The sequence below is a fragment of the Cervus elaphus genome, chromosome 2 (genome assembly GCF_910594005.1).
Source record: "Cervus elaphus chromosome 2, mCerEla1.1, whole genome shotgun sequence".
NCBI lineage: Eukaryota > Metazoa > Chordata > Mammalia > Artiodactyla > Cervidae > Cervus > Cervus elaphus.
The window spans coordinates 40,530,727-40,556,109 of record NC_057816.1 but is presented as its reverse complement, the minus strand read 5'-3'; the positions used below and the strand labels follow the sequence as shown (position 1 = coordinate 40,556,109).

General features: G+C 50.1%; 1 protein-coding gene across 4 annotated transcripts in view; it reads left to right on the top strand.

Annotated features, from left to right (window-relative positions):
- Positions 1 to 25,383, top strand: part of ME3 (malic enzyme 3) — a 220,034-nt gene that overhangs the window by 128,347 nt on the left and 66,304 nt on the right. For all 4 annotated transcript variants that reach the window (XM_043876341.1, XM_043876333.1, XM_043876328.1 and 1 more), the window contains 2 exons: positions 12,199 to 12,274; positions 25,182 to 25,343. In XM_043876341.1, coding sequence (XP_043732276.1) covers positions 12,199 to 12,274; positions 25,182 to 25,343 — 238 coding nt within the window. The remainder of the gene's footprint in view (positions 1 to 12,198; positions 12,275 to 25,181; positions 25,344 to 25,383) is intronic.

The following is a 25,383-nucleotide window of genomic DNA, read 5'->3' as shown; positions in this document are numbered from 1 at the left end:
TAGATGGAAACTAAAACCAAGGCAGGCTTGTGAGTGACCTGCCGCGGATAGGTGTTCCCCCGCCCCGGATAGGTGTCCCCCCGCCCCTTTATTCACACTCCCCCACGGACGTTTTGCAGAACCAGGGGAGAACGTGATGCTTACACTCCTCCCCGGCAGGGCGGCTACCTCGCCGCATCCTCAGCCTCTGCCTCGCCAGGCGCTAGGCCGCCAGGCCCTGGGACTTCTCCGACCTACTTTCTCCAGCTGCGCTGTTGAGACCAGGAGGCTACCGCTAGGCTTTAAAAATAGCCTCTTGCGTGCTTTTGGAGGCCAGGTTTCCTTTCTGCCAAAAATGTGCGGAATGGTGTTCCGTGGCAACAGCGAGCCTTTGTTCCCAAGTTGAAAGTTCACGTCCCTCCTCCTGAGCCCTGCCTCGGTGGTTTGCCTGATGTCACTGACCCTGCTTTAATTAAGTCCTTTTTTTGTTAGACTTGGTGCCAGGAAGCCTAAATGAATGTTGTCTCTTTGAGTGGGTTTTGTGTTTTTTTTTCTCTCACTTCTATTTTAGGAAACTTCTAAGGGCCCCTCCTCTGCAGGCGGAGATAAGGGCTAAGAGTCTTTTTCTCAAGAGAGAGCATTCTCCTAAGTGAGCGTTATCTTTGTTTTTCTTTCTAAGTGTAACTGAATTCTAAAATTCAAGAGAATTTTCTGGCTCCTGATGAAAAGTGGAGATAGTGCTGTCATTTACAGGCCTTTCTCAGTGGGAGGAAACCTCTCCTGCACTTGCCCTGACAAAATTCCAACAGACTGAGTTTTAAGACAGGTTCAGAAAAGAAATCAGAATCTCCCCTGCTTGTGGGCACTGCACAAAAATTGGATACTGGTGTACTAGCTTCCCTGTAACAAAGTACCACAAACAGAGTGGCTGAAAACAGCAGAAATTCATCGTCCCACAGTTCTGGAGGCTGCAAGCCTGAAATCAAGGTGTCAACAGAGCTGAGGCCTCTCTGAGATCTGTAGAGGAGAGTCCTTCCTACTAGCTCCTGTAGTTTGCCAGTGGTCCTTGACATCCCTTGGCTTGTAGACACCCCACTCCAATCTCTGCCTCCATCACTGCATGGCCATCTTCTCCCTGTATGTCTCTGTCTTCACCTCTTTTCATAAAGACACTGGTCATTTTGGATGAAATGTGTGCATGCTCAGTCGTGTCCAACTCGTTGTGATCCCGTGGACTGTAGCCCATCAGGCGCCTCTACCCATGGAATTTTCTAGGCAAGAATATTGGAGTGGGTTGCCATTTCCTACTCCAGAGGATCTTCCCTACCTAGGGAATGAGCTCCTGACTCCTGTCTCCTGCATTGGCAGACGGATTCTTTGCTGCTGAGCCACCTGGGAAACCCCATTTTGAATGAAAACCCTCCCTAACGACCTCATCTTTTTTTTTTTAAACCTGGAGAAAACCATAATTCTGAAAGATACATGCACCCCAGTGTTCATTGCAGCACTATTTACAATAGCTCCGACAAGGAAACAACCTGAGGACCTCATCTTGATGTTTGCAAAGACCCTGTTTCCACAGAAGGTACCAGGGGCCAAGCACAAACCCTGTGCCTGATCTGTTATTTCACTGAATCCTCACAGAAGCGCATTGAGATAGGTGTTATTGTAAGCCCAATTTCTAACTGAAAACATAAAAGCTCAGCTCTGTCTCATTTCAGCACCCACATTCTGGACCACTCAGCACACCCAACACGTGTTTGTCTTCTGGAACAGCCGTTGTGGCTCAGTGCTATGCTGAGCCCCAAGGTTACCGCAGTGAACAAGACCGATGCCATCCTGCCCTCGGAGAACATACCGTCTCGAGGGAGGAGCTGTGCACTGAAGACATACCTTTGTAAATAATAGCCGCTAACCTGCAAGGCTATAGCGCCGGCTCCAAACAGGAATTCTCCTCCTCAGCTGTCATCGCCTGAGCTCTGTTGTGGGAACAGTGATTGCCGAGATGAAGAGTAACGAGAAGATCCTCCAAGAAGGAAGGCTCTCGCCCCTGCCTTGCCCAGACCGCCAGTATCTCAGTTTACGTAACGAGCATCTCTGAAAGATGTTGTGGCTAGATGATGCTGTGGAACACACAGCCCCGAAAGCTTATTTGTGCTTCTGCATCATGACCCGTGTGTCACCTGGGGCCTGTGCTCAGCATCGTCCCCACTCCAGGCCCGGGTCCTGAGGAGGCCTCCTTGGAACGGTACTGGCGGCCCCGGCGAAGGAGCAGACGGTGAATCACATACTAGCTTTCAACACGCACCCCTCAGTGTCAGGTCAGACCTGGAGCAAACATGTCTTTCAGGCCAAATGAGTTAAGCATGTGAGAGAATAAAGGAGGTATTTCGTTTTTGTTAGGCATGAATCCTTTCCCTTCCCTGGCCACACATTTAGCCCAGAGCTCCGAGCGAGAGAGGGCTGCCTTCCCATCTCCGACCACTCCTTCTCAGGCCCTGATGTCCAAGCATTGGCTGAGAAGGAACCTGGGTTCTGGTTCTAGAAACCAAAGTAGGAAGGTCCAAATTTGTGAAAGCTGTAAATCAGGGGACAGTGATTTATGTTCCTGGACAATTCTCTGCAGTCTCCCTTTAAACAGTAACCTCCCAAGTACACATATGGTATTGTTTCATGTGTATTTCGTTTCCTCAGTGGCTCAACAGTAAAGATTCCTCCTTCAATGCAGGAGACCCAGGTTCGATCCCTGGGTGGGGAAGATCCCCTAGAGTAGACCATGGCAATCCACTCCAGTATTCTTGCCTGGAGAATCCCGTGGACAGAGGAACCTGGCATGCTATAGTCCATAGGGCCTCGAAGAGGTGGACACAACTCACAACTTTTCAGGAATGTTCTGTAAAGTAGGGCATATATTCATTTAAGCATAGGTTGGCAGCTTGCAGGATTCTTTATATATATATATTTATTTTTTCTTCCCTGAAATTTCAAAATTGTTTCCCTGAAGTAAATAGGAAAAACTTGGGGAAAGTAGTCAGTAGCCAAAGTTATTTTTGTTTTTTTTTTCCTCTTGTTCCAGTTGAGGGCTGTTAACAGGAGAGAGTCCCATGAGTGCCTCTCAGATGGAGGTCCGTCATCACAGCACCAGGAGCAGCCAAGGGCGTCTGTTCTGATTGCTCAGAGGAGTCCTTAGCCTTGACGGGTACTCAGGTTACCGTAGCTCACTGCAGGGCGCTCAGCACCTAGGTGTTCCCCGGGGCAGCCGGCAATTCACTCAAAAGCTAGGAGTGCCTGTGCGTCTCAGCGGAGCCAGGCCCAGTGCTCCCTGGAGCTCCCCGCCTTCCTGCCTCCTTTTGTGCCCCAGAATAGACCAAGAGCATCACACCAGTCAGGGCAGCGTCTCACACGGCTGCATTCAGGGAAGGGGGCGGGGTTGTGGGGGAGGGTGGCTTATTTTCACCGAGAGAAGATTGAAACAGGCCAAGAGCAAATTGTCACCCAAAACACTACCCCATTCAGCCGGAAAAGGTCACCAGGAAACCAGAGAGGCCAGCACGCTTAAACCACCCCCCGCCCCCGCTCAGAATCCCCATAGAACTCCTGGGATTCTCACAGCCGTCTGACCTGTCCCAAGGTCGGACAGCTATGAGGAATCCCGTGTCTGCAGGCCTTTACAGTGTGCAGGGCGTGTGTCAACTCATCTTGCTTGGTGCTCGCGGTCACTCCATAATGGAGAAGCCACCATTCCCATTTTACTGAAGGGAAAACTGAGACACGAAGAGTTGAAGTCAGTTCAGTTCAGTCGCTCAGTCGTGTCCGACTCCTTGCGACCCCATGAACCACAGCACGCCAGGCCTTCCTGTCCATTACCAACTCCCAGAGTCCACCCAAACCCATGCCCATTGAGTCAGTGATGCCATCCAACTATCTCATCCTCTGTCGTCCCCTTCTCCTCCTGCCCTCAATCTTTCCCAGCATCAGGCTCTTTTCAAATGAGTCATCTCTTTGCATCAGGTGGCCAAAGTATTGGAGTTTCAGCTTCAACATCAGTCCCTCCAATGAACACCCAGCACTGATCTCCTTTAGGATGGACTGGCTGGATCTCTTTGCAGTCCAAGGGACTCTCAAGAGTCTTCTCCAACACCACAGTTCAAAAGCATCGATTTTTCGTGCTCAGCTTTCTTCACAGTCCATCTCACATCCGTACGTGACCACTGGGAAAACCATAGCCTTGACTAGACAGACCTTTGTTGACAAAATAATGTCTCTGCTTTTTAATATGCTGTCTAGGTTGGTCATAACTTTCCTTCCAAGGAGTAAGTGTCTTTTAATTTCATGGCTGCAATCACCATCTGCAGTGATTTTGGAGCCCAGAAAAATAAAGTCAGCCACCGTTTCCACTGTTTCCCCATCCATTTGCCATGAAGTTGAAGTGACTGGTCCCAAATCACACACATGAAGGAGCCACGTTTCCAAACTCCCAGGAGTCCTGTGTTTAAACCTCACCTCTGCCTTCACATCGCTTCCATCTGAATCTCGTCTACAGAATGGGGAGGAGGCCCGTCTGAGAGTGTTGCGTGAGAAATAAGACGATGTACATAAAGGGCTAAACAGGGTTCCAGAGATATCAAAGAGCCTGTTCAGTGGATGAACGGATGGTTGAATGACAGAGTGGATGAATATAGCTCTTCCGTGACGTGTATTCCCTTCCCAGCTGCCCTTGATCTCATCCTTATTGAACACTAGTACTTGCAGGGAACATGGAAACTTTTAGTCCCAACAGTGCATCACCAAAGAACTCCATTTTGCCCTCATTCGGTGACCCTCATAATGCAAGATTTTCTACCAAACTTTGATTGCCTTCCTGTTTCACCAAAGGCACACTTCACTGTCAACCCTAGTTCCTGACAAGCATGCACGTTGACTTGGTATCAGTCTCACTAAAATATGAATTAATAATTAGCTCTGAGTGTTTACTGAGCACTTACAATGAGCAGTTCCTTGCTAGGCATTTTGCCAGCATCTGGATGCTGACTCCCCAGCCTGCACTCCTAACCACTAACTACACCAACCCAGCAACTCTTAGAGCTGCCATTTGTTGGGTACTTACTGCATGCCAGCAGGAGCCTTAGTAAACTCTTTAAATATGCATTGTCGTAGTTGATCCTTATAACAGGCATGAAACAGCTGCTGTCACGTTCTCCATTTTACAGATAAGGAGCTGCAGCTTGGGGAAGGGTAACCTGTCCACAGCCACTCGGCCAGTGAGGAGCGAAGGCAGGCAGGCTCTGAACTCCGATGCTGTGGCCGCAGAGCACATACATTTAACCCCTCCTCCTTGCTACCTCCCCCTGCCATTTCTCTGAACTTCTCTGGAGTCGTTTGCACCCTCATCACTCTTAGTGATCGGTTTTATTGGAAGTGATCCCTGAAAATCCCCGTGCCAGTGCCCAGGACTGTATGGGCTGGAGATCTCTGGTGAGACTGAGCAGGTGTAGGTCAGTGCTCCATCCAGGCACTGGAGTATTCTTCCTGAAGCCACTAAGAAGGAGGGCAGAGAAGTGAGCCTCTGCATTTCTCACTTGGTCAGAACCTCATGACAGCAGAGATGAGAACCAGCCCCATCACCATGTATTGCTGGAAAAACTAATGCCGCCCCCTGCCCCTCCTTTGAGTGGAAGTAGTTAAACCTGGAAATAGGTTGCTGAGGGCATCTAAGAGGTCTTCTTCGCTGGAAATACCTGCTTTTTGAGCTGGTCTAGATGCAATTTGGGTAGGAAGTGGAGGGATGGGCAAGGGATTTCTCCCTAGGATCCCGCCGGAACCCACAGTCCATTTATTTAACCTCATAATCCCTCACTCTGCACATTTTACTTCCTCACCAACATGCATCAAGAGAAATCTTTCATCAGTGGTCCCAGTGAGCATCTATGATGCTCCCATTTTGGTCCATGTCCCTACCTCTTCATTGGGAACTAGGTCTCTGGAAAGAATAGGCAGTCTGGGGCAACAGAAAGAGCACTGGACCCAGCACCTTGGTTCAAGCAGGTTCTGCTGCTTGTGAGCTGTGTGACCTCAGGCAAATCACTTCACCTCTCTGAACTTCCATGTCCTTATTTATATAGTGAGGTCTTTGGACTGGATATCTCAAAACCCTCTTCCAGAGCAATTCTTTGGGGAAGACTGGTGGCTGTGAGTTATGTAATAAGTGGAAATGCACTTTGAGAAGTCATTAAAAGCTGTTAATAGATTTCAGTTTTATTTTTGCACTGTGATCTCTGCAGAGCGTAAAATTATATATGCAAAAAAGAAAAAGAAAGTCATGTTTTGAAATTTTTGTAGCTCAAACCTCAGTTTAAAAGCATTCATTTGAAATGTCCCTCCATCCTGTTCTTATCTGCCAGAAAGAGAGCCTATTTTAATGTAGCCGATTATTTCCATAATCATACTTTTCCTGTGTTTAGAATTAATCACATGCGAGCTAAGGTCTAAAGTGGTGCCTGAATCTTATCCTTTAACATGTGAGCTTTTTGCTAAATATCATTACTAAGCCTCTATCTGGTAAAAAGTAATGTTGAGAAGAGGAGTTGTTTGGCTCTAAGGGACATTTCCAAAACAGGTCAGGGTTAAGAACGTCTAGAGGCCAGGCATGCGTCATAGGGATTAATTAAAGTGAGTAAATGACTTCCCCAAGGTCACTCGATGAGTCATCAGTGAGCCTTGGGCTGAGACCTGGTTTTTCCAGCCGGAAAGAATGGGCCCTTTTGTTAGCATTGTTGTTCCACGTGACTAGCTCCAGACGACCTGGCGGGGGAGGGGTGCAGAAATTGCTTATGAATATCAGAGCTGCAGCTGTGGAAAAATAGCAGCTAAGGAAGTTCACAGTACCTAACAAGGCCTCCTCAGGCCAAACCTCAGAGCAGCAGCTGGTTTGGAAGTAGAGAGAGGGTGGTTCTTTGAAAGGTCCCAGGCATACAGGCTCAACTTGGCCTGCTTACCCTGCCGCTGACACCAAGGCAGATGCGTGCGTGTGTGCTAAGTCACTTCAGTCATGCCCTACTCTTGTAAGCGCATGGACTGTAGCCCACCAGGCTCCTCTGTCTACGGTCTTATCCAGGCAAGAATACTGGAGTGGGTTGCCATGCCCTCCTCCTGGGGATCTTCCCAACCCAGGGATCGAACCCGCGTCTTCTGCATTGCAGGCAGATTCTTTACCACTGAGTCACTGGGGAAGCCCCCAAGGCAGGTACCAGTATTTAAACTTCAGGATGCCCACCACGTGTGACTGTTTCTCTCATCCAGGGCAGTCTTTCAAGTTCATTATTATCAACACACTATGATCATTTTCCAAACTCAAACTGCATAGAGATGATCTTTAGCAACAAGTTCCAAGAAACCAATCTGATTCTTTTTTTTGTCTTGATGGATACAACTAAGTGCCCCCTGGTCATTTTAGAGTAGCCCAGAAAATGCCTGGAACTTGCTCTCAAACCTAATGAGTAAGTTAATTCGAAGACCCACATCGTCCCCAGTCAACATGGAAAGAGCCTGGCAACTCCCAAGTCTTAGGCTCTGGAATTTTCCTCCCCACTGGCCTGTCCCCTGCCTTCATAGCTGCATTTCCCCACTCTGAGCCACAAGCACAGCCCAATGCTGCCCAGCCCAGCACACTGATCCCATGAGCATGATGCAACTTAGCCCACATGAAAGTTTCTTTCACCCCAACTTACACCCAACTTATACCCAACTCTACACCTTTCAGCTTCACCACTCAGCCTTCAACCATCTTTGTAGTTCACTTACTCACTTCTTCAAAAATTATGTATGAGTATTATGGACTAGGTCTGGGTATACAGTGGTCAACAACAGCAGAATAAATGCTTACCTTGCCCCCAATGACGCTTACAGTCTAATGGGAGTAGCATATTAACTAAATAACCACACAAATAACTGTAATAGGTTTGTGTGTGTAAGGATGGGATACTTGAGAATTATAACAAGGAGCCCCAAATTTGACTCGGAAGTCATCTGGAAAATAAGTAGGAATTAACTAAGCATATTGATAGAATGCAGAGAAGCAAGGGGTGCCAGGCAAAGGGAACAGTGTATGAACTGGCCATAGACTAAGAAAATCATGACACATGGAGGAATGGAAAGAAGGCCAGTGTGGTCAATGACTGGAGAAAGAAATAAGGATAAAGTGAAGAAGTTGTCAAGGGCCAGACCGCACAGGGCCTCTTAGGTGGACCAGGCTAAGGACTTGAGTCTTTGTCCCAAGAACCATGGAAAGACATGAAGGATATTTATCACAGGGGATAACAAAGTAAGGTTTTGGAGTTTTCTGTGGTCCAATGGTTAGGATTTGGTGATTTCACTGCCGTGGCCCAGCTTCAATCCCTAGTCAGGGAACTAAGAGCCTGCAAGTTGAGAGGCATAGCCAAAAACACAGTAAAGTTTTGATTTCAAGAGCATCACTCTTTCTTTCGTATACATACTAGATTAGGTAGAGACAAGAGAGGATGTCACAAATTTATTGTGGTTCTTTAGGGAGCAGCTATATTGGGAGTCTGGACCAGGTCGGTGGTGTCATGGGTGAAAGAATTGTATGAACCAGGAGCTAATTCCAGAGCAGAAGTGAAGGACTTGGCAGGGGTTATATAAAAGGGAAAAAGGACAGCGTCAAAGATGCTTCCAGGGGTCTGGGATTGTTAAACTACATGCCTGAGGGAAATAGTTACTGAGAAAGGGAGCAAGAAGGAGAATCGGGTTTGTCTTGGGTTTTTGTTCTGTCTTGTATTAAATCATAGCGATGCAAGTTTAGATCATAATTTGGTTTTGGACAGGTGAAGTTTAAAGTGCCTTTGAGACATACGAAGGGAGATGTCAGGCAGGCAGTTAAATGTAAATGTCTAGAACAACGGCTCCAAAATCAGCGGCACATTTTCTCCCCAGGGAACGTTTACCGACGTCTGGAGAGGTTTTTGGCTCTCAGAGCAGTGTGTGGGGGGCTGCTGGCATCCAGTGGGTAGAGACGGGGACGCTGCCCAGCATTCTGCAGCGCACGTGACGTCCCCACCCTTCCCAGCAAAAGATTATCCCACCCAAAGTGTTGGTAGTACCAAAGATGAAAAGCTCTGGGCTGCAGATCTTTGCGAGTCACTGGCCAAACGCCTTGGGCACTGATGAGACCTTATAGGGAAACAGGAAGAGTGAGAAGGAGAGCGGGGTAGTGCGAATTTGGGAGGAACTCTAACACCTACTGGCAGGATGATCCAGCAGGAGGGACTAAGAAGGAGCAGCCTGAGAGGCAGAAGGAAAAAAGCAAAAGTGGGGTCACAGGAGCCAGAGACTTAAAGTGTCAGATGCTGCTGAGAAGACTAAGGAGACGAAAACTAGAAAGCTGCTTGTGTTTTTGGAGTGGACGTCATCCATGGCCTTGGCAAGAGCTGTGTTGGCAGCACATTATTAAGTAAAGACACATTTCGGTGAAAGATGAGAAAATGGAGGCAGCTAGTGTAGACAGCTCTTCCAAGAAGAGTAGCTATGAGAGGGAGGAGAAGGAAGAATCAGTCTTGGCAAGAAACGTGGAAGTCAAGAATTGTTTGGAGTTCAGTGGTGTTTTTCTTGTTCTATTTTGTTTAAATTTTTTATTATGGATGGTGTCTAACATAGATAAAGTAAGCAGGCTATTATAATAGACCTCACTGTACCCTGAATTCTGTGAACTCTGGATTGTTTTGTTTCTCAGAAGGGTAATTTAATTTTTGTTGTTGTTGTTCAGTTGCTGAGTCGTGTCCAACTCTTTGTGACCCCAGGAACTGCAGCACGCCAGGCTTTCCTGTCCTTTACTAGCTCCTGGAGTTTGCTCAAATTCATGTCTGTTGATTCGGGTGAAGCCATCCAACCATCTCATCCTCTGTTGCCCTCTTCTCTTCCTGCCCTCAGTCTTTCCCAGCAGCAGGGTCTTTCCCAATGAGTCCACTCTTCACATCAAGTAGCCAAAGTATTGGAGCTTTAGCTTCAGCATCAGTCCTTCCAATGAATATTCAGGGTTGATTTCTGTTAGGATTGACTGGTTGGATCTCCTTGCAGTCCAAGGGACTCTCAAGAGTCTTTTCCAGCACCACAATTCAAAAGCATTAATTCTTTGGTGCTCAGCCTTCTTTATGGTCCAACTCTCACATCCATACATGACTACTAGAAAAACCATCACTTTGACTATACAGACCTTTGTTGGCAAAGTGATGTCTCTGCTTTTTAATGTGATGTCTAGGTTTGTCATAACTTTTCTTCCAAGGAGCAAGCCTCTTTTAATTTAATGGCTGCAGTCACCATCCACAGTGATTTTGGAGTCCAAGTAGGCTGGACTGAAATTCCAAACTCTGTCCCTACTGATGGGCAGCAGTGGAAATCTCTGCTGGGTTCTTCCATTGTCCAGCTACAGTTTTGTTTTGTTTTGTTTTTTTTATCAGACCCTTGGGTATGTATAGTTGAATCGTCAGCCAGTTATTTGGGCAGGTTTTACACACAAACTTGGATGTTCATCCTCTCTGCCTCTCCTTCCCTTCCAGAACTTTCCCCTTCGCTTTCTGAGTGCTCTTCCAGCTCCAATTCACTTCTCTGACACCTCAAGCTAGTAGGACTGAGGCTTTCTGCTGCCCCAAGCTACTTGCGTGTTAGACTACCCTCAAGCAAAAGCCCCAAATTGGCAACTCTCAAAGGGTATAGTTCCTGCTTTCAGAGATGGATTCCTCTCCAGTTTCTGTCTGCTTCAGGCTCTGTAATTTTCACTGGAACAGGAGGATTGGCTGTGAATACAGAAGTGTATAGGTTCGCTGGTGGAAAACTGACAGAGATGCTTCCTGAGACATCACAGACATGGTCACTAGGGCAGTGAGGGGAAAGGTGAGGCAGTTGGAGGTTTGAGAGCAAAGAAGTTGAAACAGTCTTTGCAAAGAGTGAAAAGACTGCATTTGGTCAGAGAAACACTGCAGGCATGGAGGCTGGTCAATGCTGAGAGTCTGCGTGGGCTGACGCCGAGAGTGGATGGTGGTGCGATCAGTCTGCCCTGTAGGAAGACTGGCTCCATCTGCCCTCGGCGGCCTGGCTGGGAAGGCCCAGGGAGCGGAAAGTGGGTTTTCTTAAGGGTGAGGGTGTCACAAGACTGGTGGAACCAGAGAACAGGGCCGTGGTGTTTCCAGTCTTGACGAGGGCTTGACTTCAGTAATGGGTCACAACATCCAAGCACCTTGTGAAGCCATGGCAGCCGTTTGGAGGAAGCACTCTGATTTAGGCAGGGCAAGTAGAACAGGGAATCACGTCCCAACACACACTTCCCCAACCCTCTCACCCTGGCAAAAACAGACTGAGTGTTTGGGCTTGGGTACTTCACAAGTCAAAGGAGCCTCTCTCTTGGGTGCATTGGTCAGGAAAAAAAAAAAAAAAAAAACAAGGTGCATTGAGCGGGGAGAAGGAAGTGGTCCAAACCACTTGCCACCCTCTGCACCACTCACGACCTCCCCACCAGACACACATGTCCTCTCACCACTGATCCCAGGACAGGAGATTCATATCCACAGACTTAGGTCCAAACATTAGAAGTTCGAAGTCAAGCTAACAAACTGTTAAGTAGAATATGTTTCATCCTCCTGCTTTACAATATATCTTCACATGGTCTGGAAGGCCAAGTTTGAATTTAGAATTCTCAGACTCAAGTGGTGCAGAGGAAATAGGCTCATGGCTGTCCCCAGCTCCATCCTCCACGGCAAGGGACCACGTGGACATGTATCTAGACATCACCGCCCACACGTCCAACTTCCAGTAATGGCCCCAGGCTTGGGGACCCACCCACTGCAGTGTGGTCTGTCCTTGGAAGGAGGGACCCAGAGAAGAGGCCCACACAGCCCCTGAAAGCAGCCTGGGACCACTCAGGCAGATGATTCTGGGGTCCTGGGTGCCTGGTCTGGGGGAGGAAGGCACAGGCTGGGGAGAGCACAGACTCCAGGTGAATACATCCCTTGATCCCACGGAGCCCTTCCCCTGTGGGGAGCGGTTGAAGGAAACCCAGCGCAGGGTCCTGTAAACTGTTTGGACTTTGAACAGGGACCCCCTCGGCCCAGATCTGTGGCCAAAACTAAGTGATGCAGTGATGCGCGGTCCTTGTGGTCCCTGCGGTGCTCCTGGTCTGACTGGTCTCTGTATGCGTGTGCTTTGTTTTCCTAGTGGGCTGTTTATCACCATTCATGACAAGGGCCACCTTGCAACCATGCTGAACTCTTGGCCAGAAGACGATATTAAGGTATGATCCTGCTTCCTTTGCTACTGCTGTCTTGTTGGATGAATCCTTTCAGCCCGCACTAGTCGTTCTGAGCTCTAAAAGGGGCCATTGCAACCCTGGAGGCAGGACACGGAATCCATTCCCCCGGTCCCAGATCATAGACCACAGTCCAGTTATAGCCAAGCACAGATGCACCACGGAGGGAAGGCTTGCATTAACCAGATATCCTTGTGAAATTGTCTGTCATCATGATCAGCATTATTAATAATAGTACTAGTGCATGTATTGACTACTTGCTGAATATTCTCTGCTGGTTTCCATGGTGGATTCAGGGGAAAACCCAACATGGACCCTCTTCTCAAGTAGCTAACTTTTCATGAGAAAAGTGAGAGGGAGAGACACAAAAGACTAACAGGTGGGACTTGGTCAGAGATTAATGAGGCACACAGAAGAGCTGGGGGTGTTCAAAGAGCGAGTTTCCTTTTAGTCAGGGTAATCTTGACTTCATGGGAAGTCTTCAGGGAAGACTTCATGGAAGAGGTGACATTGGAGCAAAGCATTGAGTTGAGGGGTAGAGTTTGGACAGTCAGGCACTGGAGGGACGAGGATGGAGGGCAGGGACATTCTGCACCAACAGAAAAGGTTTATGATGAGCAACGTCTTCACACCTGGGTGTGCATGGCAGTGTACGTGTTGGGCGGGAGGGTGAAGTGGGGGGTGGGGGAAGAGATGTATATGCAGAATGACAAAACGAACCTGTCACTGTTTCCAGTTTTACTCAAAACATTTAATATAACAAATGATATATAATATAGAAGGCAAAATTGTGCAGCTTTGAGGAAACTTGTTAGCCTCTGGCTGTGTACCCAGATCTCCTCTCGTGGGGACTTTTGTGGAAGATTTCAGGGACTCTAGATTCTAAGGTCATCATCACTTCTGCAAACAAATTTTATTGAATGACGCCACACATGCGCGTGTGCTAAGTCAATTCACTCATGTCCGACTCTGCAATCCTATGGACTGTAAGTCACCTACTATCGGAGGTATCCAAGGAGGGACCACAAGGTCACTTGATGGGGATATTGTAAAAGAGATCTGAACCTCAACTCAAGGCAGAAAGGCATTGGGCTAAAGGAATAATTCCTCTATATCTCTTCACATCTATGATTCTATAATCCTGTATTTGAAATTTGTGAAGATTGTATCTAGAAATGAATATGCTTAAAAGGAAGCTAAGTAATGATTTAGATCATATCCCATCACCTTATCAGCCCCGTAGGACAGGATATCTCTCTGTGGTCCAGTATTGTGCTCCCAGCATCCGCTACAGTGCTGGTACCCATTTGTTCTTGTTTAGTTGCCAAGTCGTGTCTGACTCTTTTGACCCCTTGGACTGTAGCCCACCAGGCTCCTCTGTCCATGGATTCTCCAGGCAAGAATACTGGAGTGGGGTGCCACGCCCTGCCCCAGGAGATCTTGCAGACCCAGGATGGCCCCTCATCTCTTAGGTCTCCTGCCTTGGCAGGCGGGGTCTTTACCACTAACGCCACCTGGGAAGCCCCTGCAAACAAGTGGTTGAAGCTGAATTACAGAACATGCCCTGGCTGCTTGGTGAGGGCATTTCTGGCGCACGAGCAGGGGAGGGACTGGAGCAGACAGCCCAGTTTCTGTACTTCCCAAGGCGATGCTGAGAGGCTGACCATCGTTTTCTCCCTCCCTCCCTCCCAGCCAGTCCCCTGGGCCACCTCCTCCACCAGGCACCAAGGGCAGCTGCTCTCTAGCTACCTCTCCTGTGTCCCACCCACTTCTGGCCCTCTCGGGGGCATGGTGGGGTTCAGAACCACAGCAAGTATGACAGGACCTTGGCTCGTGGAAGCCAGGCTGGCGCCACAGCCAGGGCCCTTGGATTCCAGTCCTGACCTCAGTGAAGAGCTCGGTTAGAACACTTCCATCTGGGTGTGATGTGCCCTGGGGCTTCCCAGGGGGCTCAGTGGTAAAGGATCCACAGGCCGGTGCTGGAGACAGAAGAGACCTGGGTTCGATCCCAGGGACAGGAAGATCCCCTGGAGGAGGGCATGGCAACCCACTCTAGTATTCTTCCCTGGAGAATCCCGCAGACAGAGGAGCCTGGAGGGCTGCAATCCACGGGGTCGCGAAGAGTCCGACCAGACTGAGCACGCGATCACGCATGTGATGTGCCTGGCGCTTCTCTTTCCTGCTTGTCTTCTTAGACTCTTAGGCAGGTCTTGACCCTGCAGGGTTTGGCCCCAGTCTCAGAAGAAGCAAGTTTCCAGGGTGTGCCTAGGATGACTGTATAATGAAATCTGGAGCTCATTAAGGGAAGCCAGCTCGCTTGATGGCAAGTTAACTCCAGCCTGCCCTGTGTGGACAGGCTCGGAGGTCCTATAGGCTGATCTGTTCTCCTTCCTGGGCAGTTCAGCTGTGGAGAGACTTGTCCACAGTAGGCGCTCAGGAGATGCTTGCTGAGCTGAATGAACTCAGTAGAAGGACCTGATGAACATCTTCCAGATGCCAGGCCTGTGCCAGGGGCAGAGTCATGGGGTCTGCACTGACCTCTGTGGTGCCTCTGTGTGAGCTGTGTGTGTGTGTGTGTGTATGAGCTGTGTGTGTGTGTGTGAGCTCTGTGTGTGTGTGTGTGTGAGCTCTGTGTGTGTGCGTGCGTGTGTGCATGCTCAGTCGCTCAGTCCTGCCCCCTGTTTGTGACCCCATGGACTGAAGTCCTCCAGACTCTTCTGTCCATTGGATTCCCCAGGCAAGAACACTGGAGTGGGTTACCATGCCCTCCTCCAGGGGATCTTCCCAACCCAGGGATCAAACCCAGGTCTCCCACACTTCGGGCAGAGTCCTCACTGTCTGAGCCACGAGGGAATCCCAAGAATACTAGAGTGGGTAGCCTATCCCTCCTCCAGGGGATCGACCCAGGAATCAAACCCACTTCTCCTGTGTCTCCTGCATTGGCCAGCGGATTCTTTACCCCTAGTGCCACCTGCTACGGGGAGTTTAAAAGAATGATGAAACGACATCCCCTCTTAACCAGTAAGGAAAAAAAGCGCTCCTTCCTTCCTCCAGACTAGCAAAGGGCCTTGACGGCTCGTGGGCTGGATTTCAGGTTCCCATCTCTCCTCCTGTCAGGGCGTAACTTACAAAGCTGCACCCAGAGCTCTGCTTCGAGAATTGCAGAATGAGAACACAGACCCTGACCCCAAAGTGCTTCCCTCCTCTTGGGAAATCGAGATATGAATTCAGACTGGAACCTTAGCTGCTAAGTATCTGTTGACTTCAACCCACCTATTTTAAGAACCTTCCAAGTACTAAGTGCTACTGACCAGAGAGTTGGAGACAGCCCTGTTGTGACTTTAGAGGAGAAACAGGGGCTTTGGGGTCATCCTGGGAGAGGTGGGACGAGGCAGGGCTCAGACAAGGAGAAGTATCCAGTGCCTCTAGGGAAAGCAGGAGTTACACCAGCCAGTGCATCTAACTCAGCTGCGTTCAACTGCCATTTAGCAAACATCTATTCTGTAAGCCTTCCCTGGGGGCTTGGGGATAAAGATGGTGTACAAGCATCTCAAGGAGCTTGAAGTCTAGTTAGACTGACCTGGAAACAATTCGACTGGGCAACTAACACTTTGAGACTCTGCAAATAAAATTTCCAACAGGGCTTCCCTGGTGGCTCAGATGGTAAAGAATCTGCCTGCAATGCAGGAGACCAGGGTTCCATCCATGGGTCAGGAAGATCCTCTAGAGAAGGGAATGGCAACGCACTCCAGTGTTCTTGCCTGGAGAATTTCATGGAGAGAGGAGCCTGGTGGGCCACAGCCCATGGGGTCGCAAAGAGTCGGATGACTGAGTGACTAACGCGCGTGCACACACACACACACACACACACACACACACACATCGGTCAGGACCGATCAGGCTGCCCCCAGTCGCCACCCTGCACCATGACAGCGTTTTCCTGGAGGGGGCATCCCTCTCACTCCAGGGCTACCCTCCCAAAGGTTCAGAATCTTCTAAGCCACGGCCTGTCTTGTTTATTGGTGTGCTCTCTGCAGTTGCCCCTAAAAGAGAAGATGAAGGTCTCCTCCCTTTAGTGGGGGCTCCCTGCTCGGTGTCCTGTCCCTGGTGCTGGGGTGCTGACAGAGACGCCCCTACATTATTTCTCTTGGTTTCCACACTGTCCTCAGAGTGGGGTAAGGAGTGCTTCTGAAACCTCGCCCAGGTGGGTCCTGGAGATGGGGAAGGGTAGGGGATGTATGTCCTCAGATGAGCCCGCCAGTAAGTGTCGCTGACACCCAGAGCCCAGCTGCCGAGCCGGGCAGGCAGAGCTGTTCAAGGCGCAGGTCCTTCTGGACCCTCGTGTAGTTCGCCTCTTGGCTGGAGGGGCGGGGTGGTCCAGAGATGCTTCCCTTGTGGTCCAGCGGTTAAGAATCCAGCTTCCGGTGCAAGGGGCATGGGTTTGATCCCCGGTCTGAGAAGATTCCACATGCCGCAGAGCAGCTAAGCCCCCGCGCTGCAGTTACGGCTCCTGTTCTCTAGAGCCTGCGAGCCACGACTGCTGAACCCACGCGCTGCAGCTCCTGAAGCCCGCCCTAGAGCCTGCGCCCTGCAGCGGAAGAAACCTCCGCAGTGAGGGGTCGGCAACCGCAACCGGAGACAGCCAGAGCGCAGCCACGAAGAGCCAACACAGCCCAAAATAAATAGACTTTAAAAGACCCACTGTGAGCTACCATCAGCATGGCAGAAAGTGTAAAAGGCGGGGTGGCAGGGACGCGGAGCATTTGCAACTCGCGTTCGTTGTCGATGGGTGTATAAAGTGGGACCACAGCGCTGGGAGAAAAGCCAGGCAGTCTTTAAAAAGAGGAGAGGGAGAGATGCTTCTGAAACAACTCAGAAAATAAAAGAGGACTTTCTCTGGCTTCCCAGCCGGAAATCAGGACTGCACGCTGAGCAGGAAGAGGAGTAAGCTGTCAGGGAAGTAAGGTCATGGTCTCGGGCTGGGGGTACCGTGGGGTTCGGGGGCTCCTCTCACGCAGGGAGGAAGAGCCTTCTGCCCACCGCTCCCCAGAGCCTTGCGGTGTAAATCGCAGAGGGGACTGAGAACTGCTTCTCTGACTCTTTCCCACAGAGGGCATTGCCCCGAGCAGGGAGGAAGGCTCAGCTCAGAAGAGCCCTCTTTCTCAACAGCTTTCCCAGGCTCCCAAATCCCTCCTTCATCCCAGGCCTAACAGCTAACAGTGCCGAGAGGCGGCTGAGCCCTGGAGCCAAGGGAGCATCCCCTGCCTACGGGCACCAGCCTCCTGGGCCTTTAACCTTGGACCAGACTTAGTGCCAAGTGCCTGCCTGCCATGCCCACATCCACCAAGGGTTAAGCCCCAGTCAGTGCCAGAAGTTGGATTTCCCCGGAAACATTTCTCTTGGGTGGAGATCAGCGTATTAGGGAGGGCTCTTGGGATCAGCCTCTAGAAGGATAGGAGGCAGGACAGAGGAGAGGGAGAGGTTGGGCTGAGTGGGGGGGGGGGGGGTCCCGGGAGACCCAGCAGGGCATGTAGGGAGGGTCAGGAGCGGGGACGGCTCTTCCGTCATCCCGAGTTGGGCCAAGGCATCCCTCGGTCCTTGGCTGCGGGCCGCTGCCCTGGGAACGGAGCGTGACTTTGGTCGAGGTGGCTCCATTCTGTCGAGCAGGTACCCAAGCAGGCTGAAAGTACAACTCGGGCAATGACTGCTTCTCTCCTCTGAGGGGGTCTGGACAGCACGGCACCGCACCCACTTGCCAGCATCCCACTAAGTGCTTCATGCGGACGAACTCACTGGCTTCTCCCAGAGACCCTCCAAGAGGCAGGAATTCTTATCATCCCTGTATTATAGACAAGGCAACTGGAAAGTTAGGTTCAATGCTGGTGAGGGATGGAACCAAGGTTTGAAACCACAGCCTGGACATTATTTCTGTTGTGGGGAGAGGAAAAGATGCAGAGAGGAGGAGGAGGTGGGAAGGGTGAGCAAGAAGGAGGAAAGAAGAGGAGGAGGAAGGAGAAGGCCTCACACACAGTGCTGAGGGCGGCCCACGCGAGAGCTTCAAGCCCAGGGTAACCAGAGCCGGAGCAGGCCAGGAGACGTGGCCCTCGTTTCAGTCTTGGGTCAGCCCCGCCGGGTCCACGCAGGCTGAGGGAGGTGGACAGTAAGTCAGAAGCAGGCTGGACAGAGGAAGAAGGGGGCTCACCATCCCCCTTCTGTCCATCCGAATCTTCTCCCCGTTACCGGAAATACCGAGGGGTCATGAGCTGTAAAAGCCATCCAGACGGGGGAACTGTGATGCCGTGGTTCAGGGGAAGCCACTGCCAGGCTCTGAAACCCCAGGCTGCTGCTGAGGTTTGCCCTCAGCCTTCTGACCCCTCCCGCTCTTGTGGTCCCAGGCCCAGGATGTCACGAAAACCAGGAGGCAGCGTCTTCTCTCTGAACTTGCCTGTCTACTCCAGGTCTGAATTCAGTCCCGTGGAGAAGAGCTTTTGCTCTCTCTGTTGGGCCAATCACATTGCCCATCATTTACTGAGTTCAGGTTGCAATGCAGGTCCCAAGCCTGCAAGTGCTAAAGAATCAAAGAGGACAAGATCCTTTACTTGCCCTTAAAGAGTTTCTATGAAAGGACGTAGATATAACTGTCATACAAAGAAGAAAGGGTTAGGTGCCATGGAGATTAAAATGCTACAGGAATTCAGAGTTGGGAGTGATACATTCCAGAAGGGAAGCTTCATATGGAGGAAAGAGTCTTTTGAACTGTTCCTTGAAACATGTAAGGATGGTAGGATTTGGATCAAGGAGATAGAGGGATCAAGGGGTAAAATAGCATGTAGGCTAGAAAACCCCTTATACAAGATTAGCAGTATTTCCATTTGGGTGGAGCATGGAATGGGTAAAAGGGAAATTCAAATAGTAGATTGGACGTAGCTCATGGAAGGCCTTAAATGTCAGTCAGAGATGTTTGAGCTTTATTTTATAAGCATCAGGAGCCACTGGAGGCTCGGGGGCAAGAAAGTGACAAATCTAGGTGTGCTTTGAAAAACGAAATGGGATAAGGAGATGCCAAGAGCCGTTGCATGTGTGCTCAGTCTCAAAGTCATGTCCACTTCTCTGCGACCCCATGGACTGTAGCCTGCCAGGCTCCTCTGTCCATGGGATTTTCCAGGCAAGAATACTGGAGTGGGTTGCCATTACCTTCTCCTGGGGATCTTCCCGACCCAGGGATCAAACCTGTGTCTCTTATGTCTTCTACATTGGCAGACTGTTTCTTTACCTCTGAGCCACCAGGGAAGCCCAGAAAGACCAGTTAGGAGACCACTAAAGCGGTCAAATGAGAGGTGGATGGGCTGGCCTAAGGTTAGCAACGTGGATGAAGTTCATGGGAAACATGAGAAAAATATGGAGCAGGTTAAATCGGCAGAACTTGGTGACCAGTTGGCTGTAGCTGACTGATGGAAGAGAGAAGTCAAAGCAGATTGGACAGTTCTGAGTCTGGGAGATGGGCGGTAACAGAGGGGGGAAGGACAGCAGAAGTAACAAGTTGAAGAGGAGAAATGGGAAAGGGAGATCATTGGATTAAAGGCTTGGAGAATTAGGAAGGACTGCAATGGCACCCCACTCCAGTACTCTTGCCTGGAAAATCCCATGGACGGAGGAGCCTGGTGGGCTGCAGTCCATGGGGTCGCTAAGAGTCGGACACGACTGAGCGGCTTCACTTTCATTTTTCATTTTCATGCATTGGAAAAGGAAATGGCAACCCGCTCCAGTGTTCTTGCCTGGAGAATCCCCGGGATGGGGGAGCCTGGTGGGCTGCCGTCTATGGGGTTGCACAGAGTCGGACACGACTGTAGTGACTTAGCAGCAACTGGACATCCAAGTGGCAATGTCTGAAGACAGTGAGCTGTAAGCATTTGCTTGGAGATGACAATATTTGCCACTGGAATGAACAACAATGTCAAGGTTAGAATGCTGTTGAGTTTTATATGTGTGCTAAGTCACTTCAGTTATGTCCAGCTCTTTTTGAGCCTGTGGACTATAGCCCACCAGGCTCCTCTGTCCATGGGATTCTCCAGGCAAAAGTACTGGACCGGGTTGCCATTTCCTCCTCCAGGGAATCTTCCTGACCCAGAGATCAAACCCGTGTCTCTTATGTCTCCTGCATTGGCTGGCAAGTTGTTTACCACTAGCGCTACCTGGGAAGCCCATATAGCCAGACTTCATTAAAAGTTGCCAATGTCTTCCCGTGGTTTCCTTTTCATGCACTCATTTAACAGATAATTGTTGCGTGGCCTCTCTGTGGTGAGGCTGAATTAAAGAGAGATGAAACAATTAAAAATTCCAATATGTAGCCTTTGCCCTAAATAATAATCATCAATTTAATCATAGGAGCAGTGATCATATGCCAGTCATTTACTTTATTGTACAAGGCCCCTGGTTAAAATGAGACATTTATTCTTTTTCATCTTTACCCAGGGAGTTGCAAAGAGTCGGATGCGACTGAGCAACTAACAACTTTCATCTTTACAGCCTAATGAGTTGGATATTATAATTATTCCAATGTCATGGGAAATTAAAACTCAGAAAACTTACTGTTTGACCCAAGATTACATGTGGTACTTTATCAAGGAGACTAGTTCAAGTGCTTGCTATCAGATGCCAAAACCCCTGCTGTTAACCTTTAGGCTGTTTGGTGAGATAAGATGTGCATTTTTTTTTAAATGTTGAATAAGAACCCAAATGCTATCACTATTAAAGGTTTTAATTGCACCTTATGCAGGGCTTGGCAAGCAGTAGGTACTTAATTATTGTTTGCAGAAGGCAGGCGGGCAGCCAGGAAGGGTGCGCAGGCCAGGTGCATGGTAAATATAGCAGGTGCTAGGAGAAATCACATTAGGTTGTAATGGCAGGATTCGCACTCCTGGGGAAAGTGCAGGAGGAGAGAAGAATATAGAGGCTGAGAGACACCAAAGGTGAATACAGAGTGTGTCCCTCCTCTGGCGGGAGTGAGGGTTTGACCAAAGGGAGCAATTGTGTGCAGATGAGTGACTGGAGATAAGTTCCAGAAAGCATGTTGGGTTCCTGTCATTAAAGAGATAAGCCTTTTGGACTCTTATTTTATGGACAGTTAGAAGGCACTAAAGGGGAAATCCCATGGACAGAGGAGCCTGGCAGGCAACAGTCCCTGGGGTCACAAAGAGTCAAACACCACTTAGCAACTGAACAACAACAACAAAAGGCCTTTGGGCCTGGTTGTGAAGCTGTTGCAATATACACACTTGCTGCTGTTTAGTCACTAAATCGCATCCGACTCTTTTGTGACCCCATGGAATGCAGCCCACTAGGCTCCTCTGTCCATGGGATTTCCCAGGCAAGACTAGAGGAGTGGGTTGCCATTTCCTTCTCCAGGAGATCTTTCCAACCCATGGATCGAATGCACATCTCCTCCTTGGCAGGTGGCTTCTTTACCACTGAGCCACAGGGAGGGCTTTGTAGAATGGCTGTTTGTAAAATAGCTGGTGGGACGCTGATGTATAGCACAGGGAGCTCAGCTCAGTGCTCTGAGATGACTACAGGGCGGGCAGAGCGAGGGGATGCAGGTGTATTACACACACGGCTGGTTCACTCTGTCGCACATCAGAAGCTAACACAACATTGTGAGGCAATTATACTCCAGTTTAAAAAAAAATGGGAAAATTAATAAGTAATGCAACCGTTAGCACAACAGGATTGAGAGTGGATGGCGGATGGAGGTGAGATCTCCCCTCGGAGCAGTCAGGCCTGCAGTCAAGGGCCTGCAGACATCTCCACGTTGGGAGGGACCCTGTCAGAGCTCTGACACCATCTTTTTTTTTTTTGGCCGTGTTGTGTGTTCTGCGGGGTCTTAGTTCCCCGACCAGGGATCGAACCCATGCCCCCTGCCTTGGGAGTGCGGAGTCTCAACCACTGAACCACCAGGGAAGTCCCCTGCCACCGTCTTGAAAAGCCCCAGAGCTGTAAGGAGAGCACCCTGGAGTCGTAACTGGTTTCCTCTGTAGAACACCGTGTCTGTCTCTGCACCTCAGCAGAGAGAAAGTGTGAGAGAATGGGAATCAGAATAAGAAGGTTTTAGGTAAGAGAGATGGTAGGGAAATGGGCAAAGTCTGGGCCTCCAGGAACAGCATGAAGGCTCAGACTCGGGGAGAGCAGCCAGGAGGGGGTCAGAGGCAGCCGTGGAGAGGTCGGATGGGAGGTGGGGCAGGGCTTTGCCAAGAGCGCGGGAGCTTTTCTCAGCTGAATGGTGCGGGTGGGGGAGCAGAAGGAGCCCAGACCAGGAACCCGAAGCCTAACTAGAACCCCTGCTCACCACATTCACAAGCAAGGTGCCCTTGGTAAGTCACCCAGCGTTTCTAAGATAACTGCTGTGGAAACATCCAGTGCAGTGCCTGGCGTGGGGCTGACACTGAGCAAATATGTACAGAACGTGAAGGTCCAGGAGTTTAGTTTGCTCAGCTGGGAATCGGAGATAACCATCAGAGACCTGCCTCCCTGACAGGTGTGGGGAGAACCACGTGAGACGTGAGACAGGGTCGGGGGAAGGGCCTCGCCCTCGAGGAAGAGACCAATCTCAGGGAGAGAGCATGATAGTCACGGGTCGGCTGCCCTCTCGAGAGCCCCCTTTCCAGAAGTGGAGGGGTGTTTTAAAAATCCATACACCAGTTTCTATTTAAGGCCCTTTGTGCTCTCACCCCTGGAGAAAGAGAGAGAAGATTCCACAGAGCTTGTGGGTGCTGGATCTTAAACCCTTCCTGGCAGGACCGAGGCTTCGTCTCTCTATCCGCGGGGCCCAGCACTGTGCCTGCATGGAGTACAGTGATCCCTATGGTGCCCATCCACGTCTCAGAGCTGGTCCTACGTCCTGACCCAAAGCTGGTTCCAGGGGAGGGCTGGGTGGCCCCACAAACTCCACTCATTTGGAGATGGAGGGAACCAGTGCTGGGGAGCAGCTTGGGGTGACCTATAAACAAGTTCACTGTCACCCTGAGGGGTTTCCCTTGGCCTGACCTTCAGGGCCCCTCTCAGTCTGACTCGGGCCTGATTTTCCATTGCCTCCTTTCCTGGGGCCCGACCCACACGCCCTCCCCAACACACACACAGCCTATACCCCCACCACTTCTGCCCTGGACCTCAATTTCTTTTGCATCAAACGGGTAATCTCCACCTTTCCGAGGTCTGGCATGTGTGTCCCCCTCATCTGAGGAAGGGTTGCCCTGCAGGAAGTGCCTCTCCCTTCTCTCTGTCTCTTCTGCTCTTGAGCTATTACACGGCTCTCGTAATTTGCCCCAGAGTCAGTGTAAATATACAGGCTCCATCTCTCTTCTGCCCATTATTCCTTTCAAGGGCGGGGTCCACGCATTCTTGCTCTTATAGATAAGCAAACTGAAGCTCCTTCCCCCAGGATTTAGCACAGTGTCTTTTGCAGAGTTGCCCCGACTCAGGGATGGCTCTGCGGTAAAGAACCTGCCTGCAATGCAGGAGACGTGAGTTCAACCCCTGGGTGGGGAAGATCTGCTGAAGGAGGAAATGGCAACCCATTCCAGTATTCTTGCTTGAAAAATCCCATGGACAGAGGAGCCTGGCGGGCTACAGGCCATGGGGTCGCAGAGTCGGACACAACTGCAGCGACTTTGCACACACAGTTTATTAGAGTTGGTTCACGTGTAAGGTTGTAAGTTTCCCATACGGGCAGGCTCTCACTGCCCTGAGTACCCAGTAGGTTGCATTTTCATCCTCACAGGAAGAGGGGGGGCGGGGGAGAGGATCTTCTTTGTCTTTCTTGAGTAGACGTCATGGTTCCCTCATCAGTTCCTCCCCCAGGTAGGGCAGCGGAGTTTTCTTGTCCCTACGTGGTCCAGCCAGGACTGTGATAGCACCTTGGAAAAATATTTTCAGGTCTCAGTACAATAAGGGTCTTTCATTTTGAAAAGTCGCCTTTCCATAAATGATTGTTTTTTGTGTGCACAGAGCATGTTCTGAGGGTCATTAACCTGAAGACACCACTGGGCAAGTTGTAGGCCTTATCCGCTACTATTGTTTTATTGTTTGGGGGTCGTCCTGATGCCAGGAGGGATTGGGGGCAGGAGGAGAAGGGGATGACAGAGGATGAGATGGCTGGATGGCATCACCGACTCAATGGGCATGAGTTTGAGTAAACTCTGGGAGTTTGTGATGGACAGGGACACCTGGCGTGCTGCAATTCATGGGGTCGCAAAGAGTCAGACACAACTGAGCAACTGAACTAAACTGAACTGAGCTGAACCTGAAGACACCACTGGGCAAGTTGTAGGCCTAATCCGCTACTATTGTTTTATTGTTTGGGGGTTGTTGTGCAAAGAACATGTCTCAGGGACCAAAGAGCATGTTTTGGGGGTTACTAATTAACTGAGCTCACTGTGAAGTATGTAGGTCCCATGCCTCCATTGTTTTGTTTGGGGCCTGTCTCGTGCTTCTGTTGCATGGTTTAACTTGCTAAGCAAGTTGTCTTGATTTTATTGTTAAGCAAGCCAATCTGGCTTTGATGTTAAGGGACTTCTTTTGCTCTGTGAGTGAAGCAAGCCCACAGTGCTTCAGAATTTTCTCATTATTTTCTTGAATGATCATTAGTCTTATTGTGGTCTCTCAAAGCCCCCTAAAGTCCCCTCCCTAATGGGGTTTCTAAGCTAACTATTTGATTATCCTACTGTATCCCTGCCCCATGGACAGAGGAGCCTGGAGGGCTACAGTCCATGGGTCGCAGAGTCAGACACAACTGAGCGTCTGAGCACACACATCCCTACCGTTTCCACAGTAAGCATCATCATCAGGCCCAACATGCCCAAATAGGCCGTTTATACAGATGTCCTGCCTTTCCTTCCAGGCGGTGGTGGTTACTGATGGGGAACGCATTCTGGGCCTGGGAGACCTGGGCTGCTACGGCATGGGCATCCCCGTGGGCAAGCTGGCCCTGTACACGGCGTGCGGAGGCGTCAACCCGCGACAGTGCCTCCCTGTGCTGCTGGACGTGGGCACCAACAACGAGGTAATGTGCTGCCCGGGCCGGGAGCCTGAGGGTAGAAGCT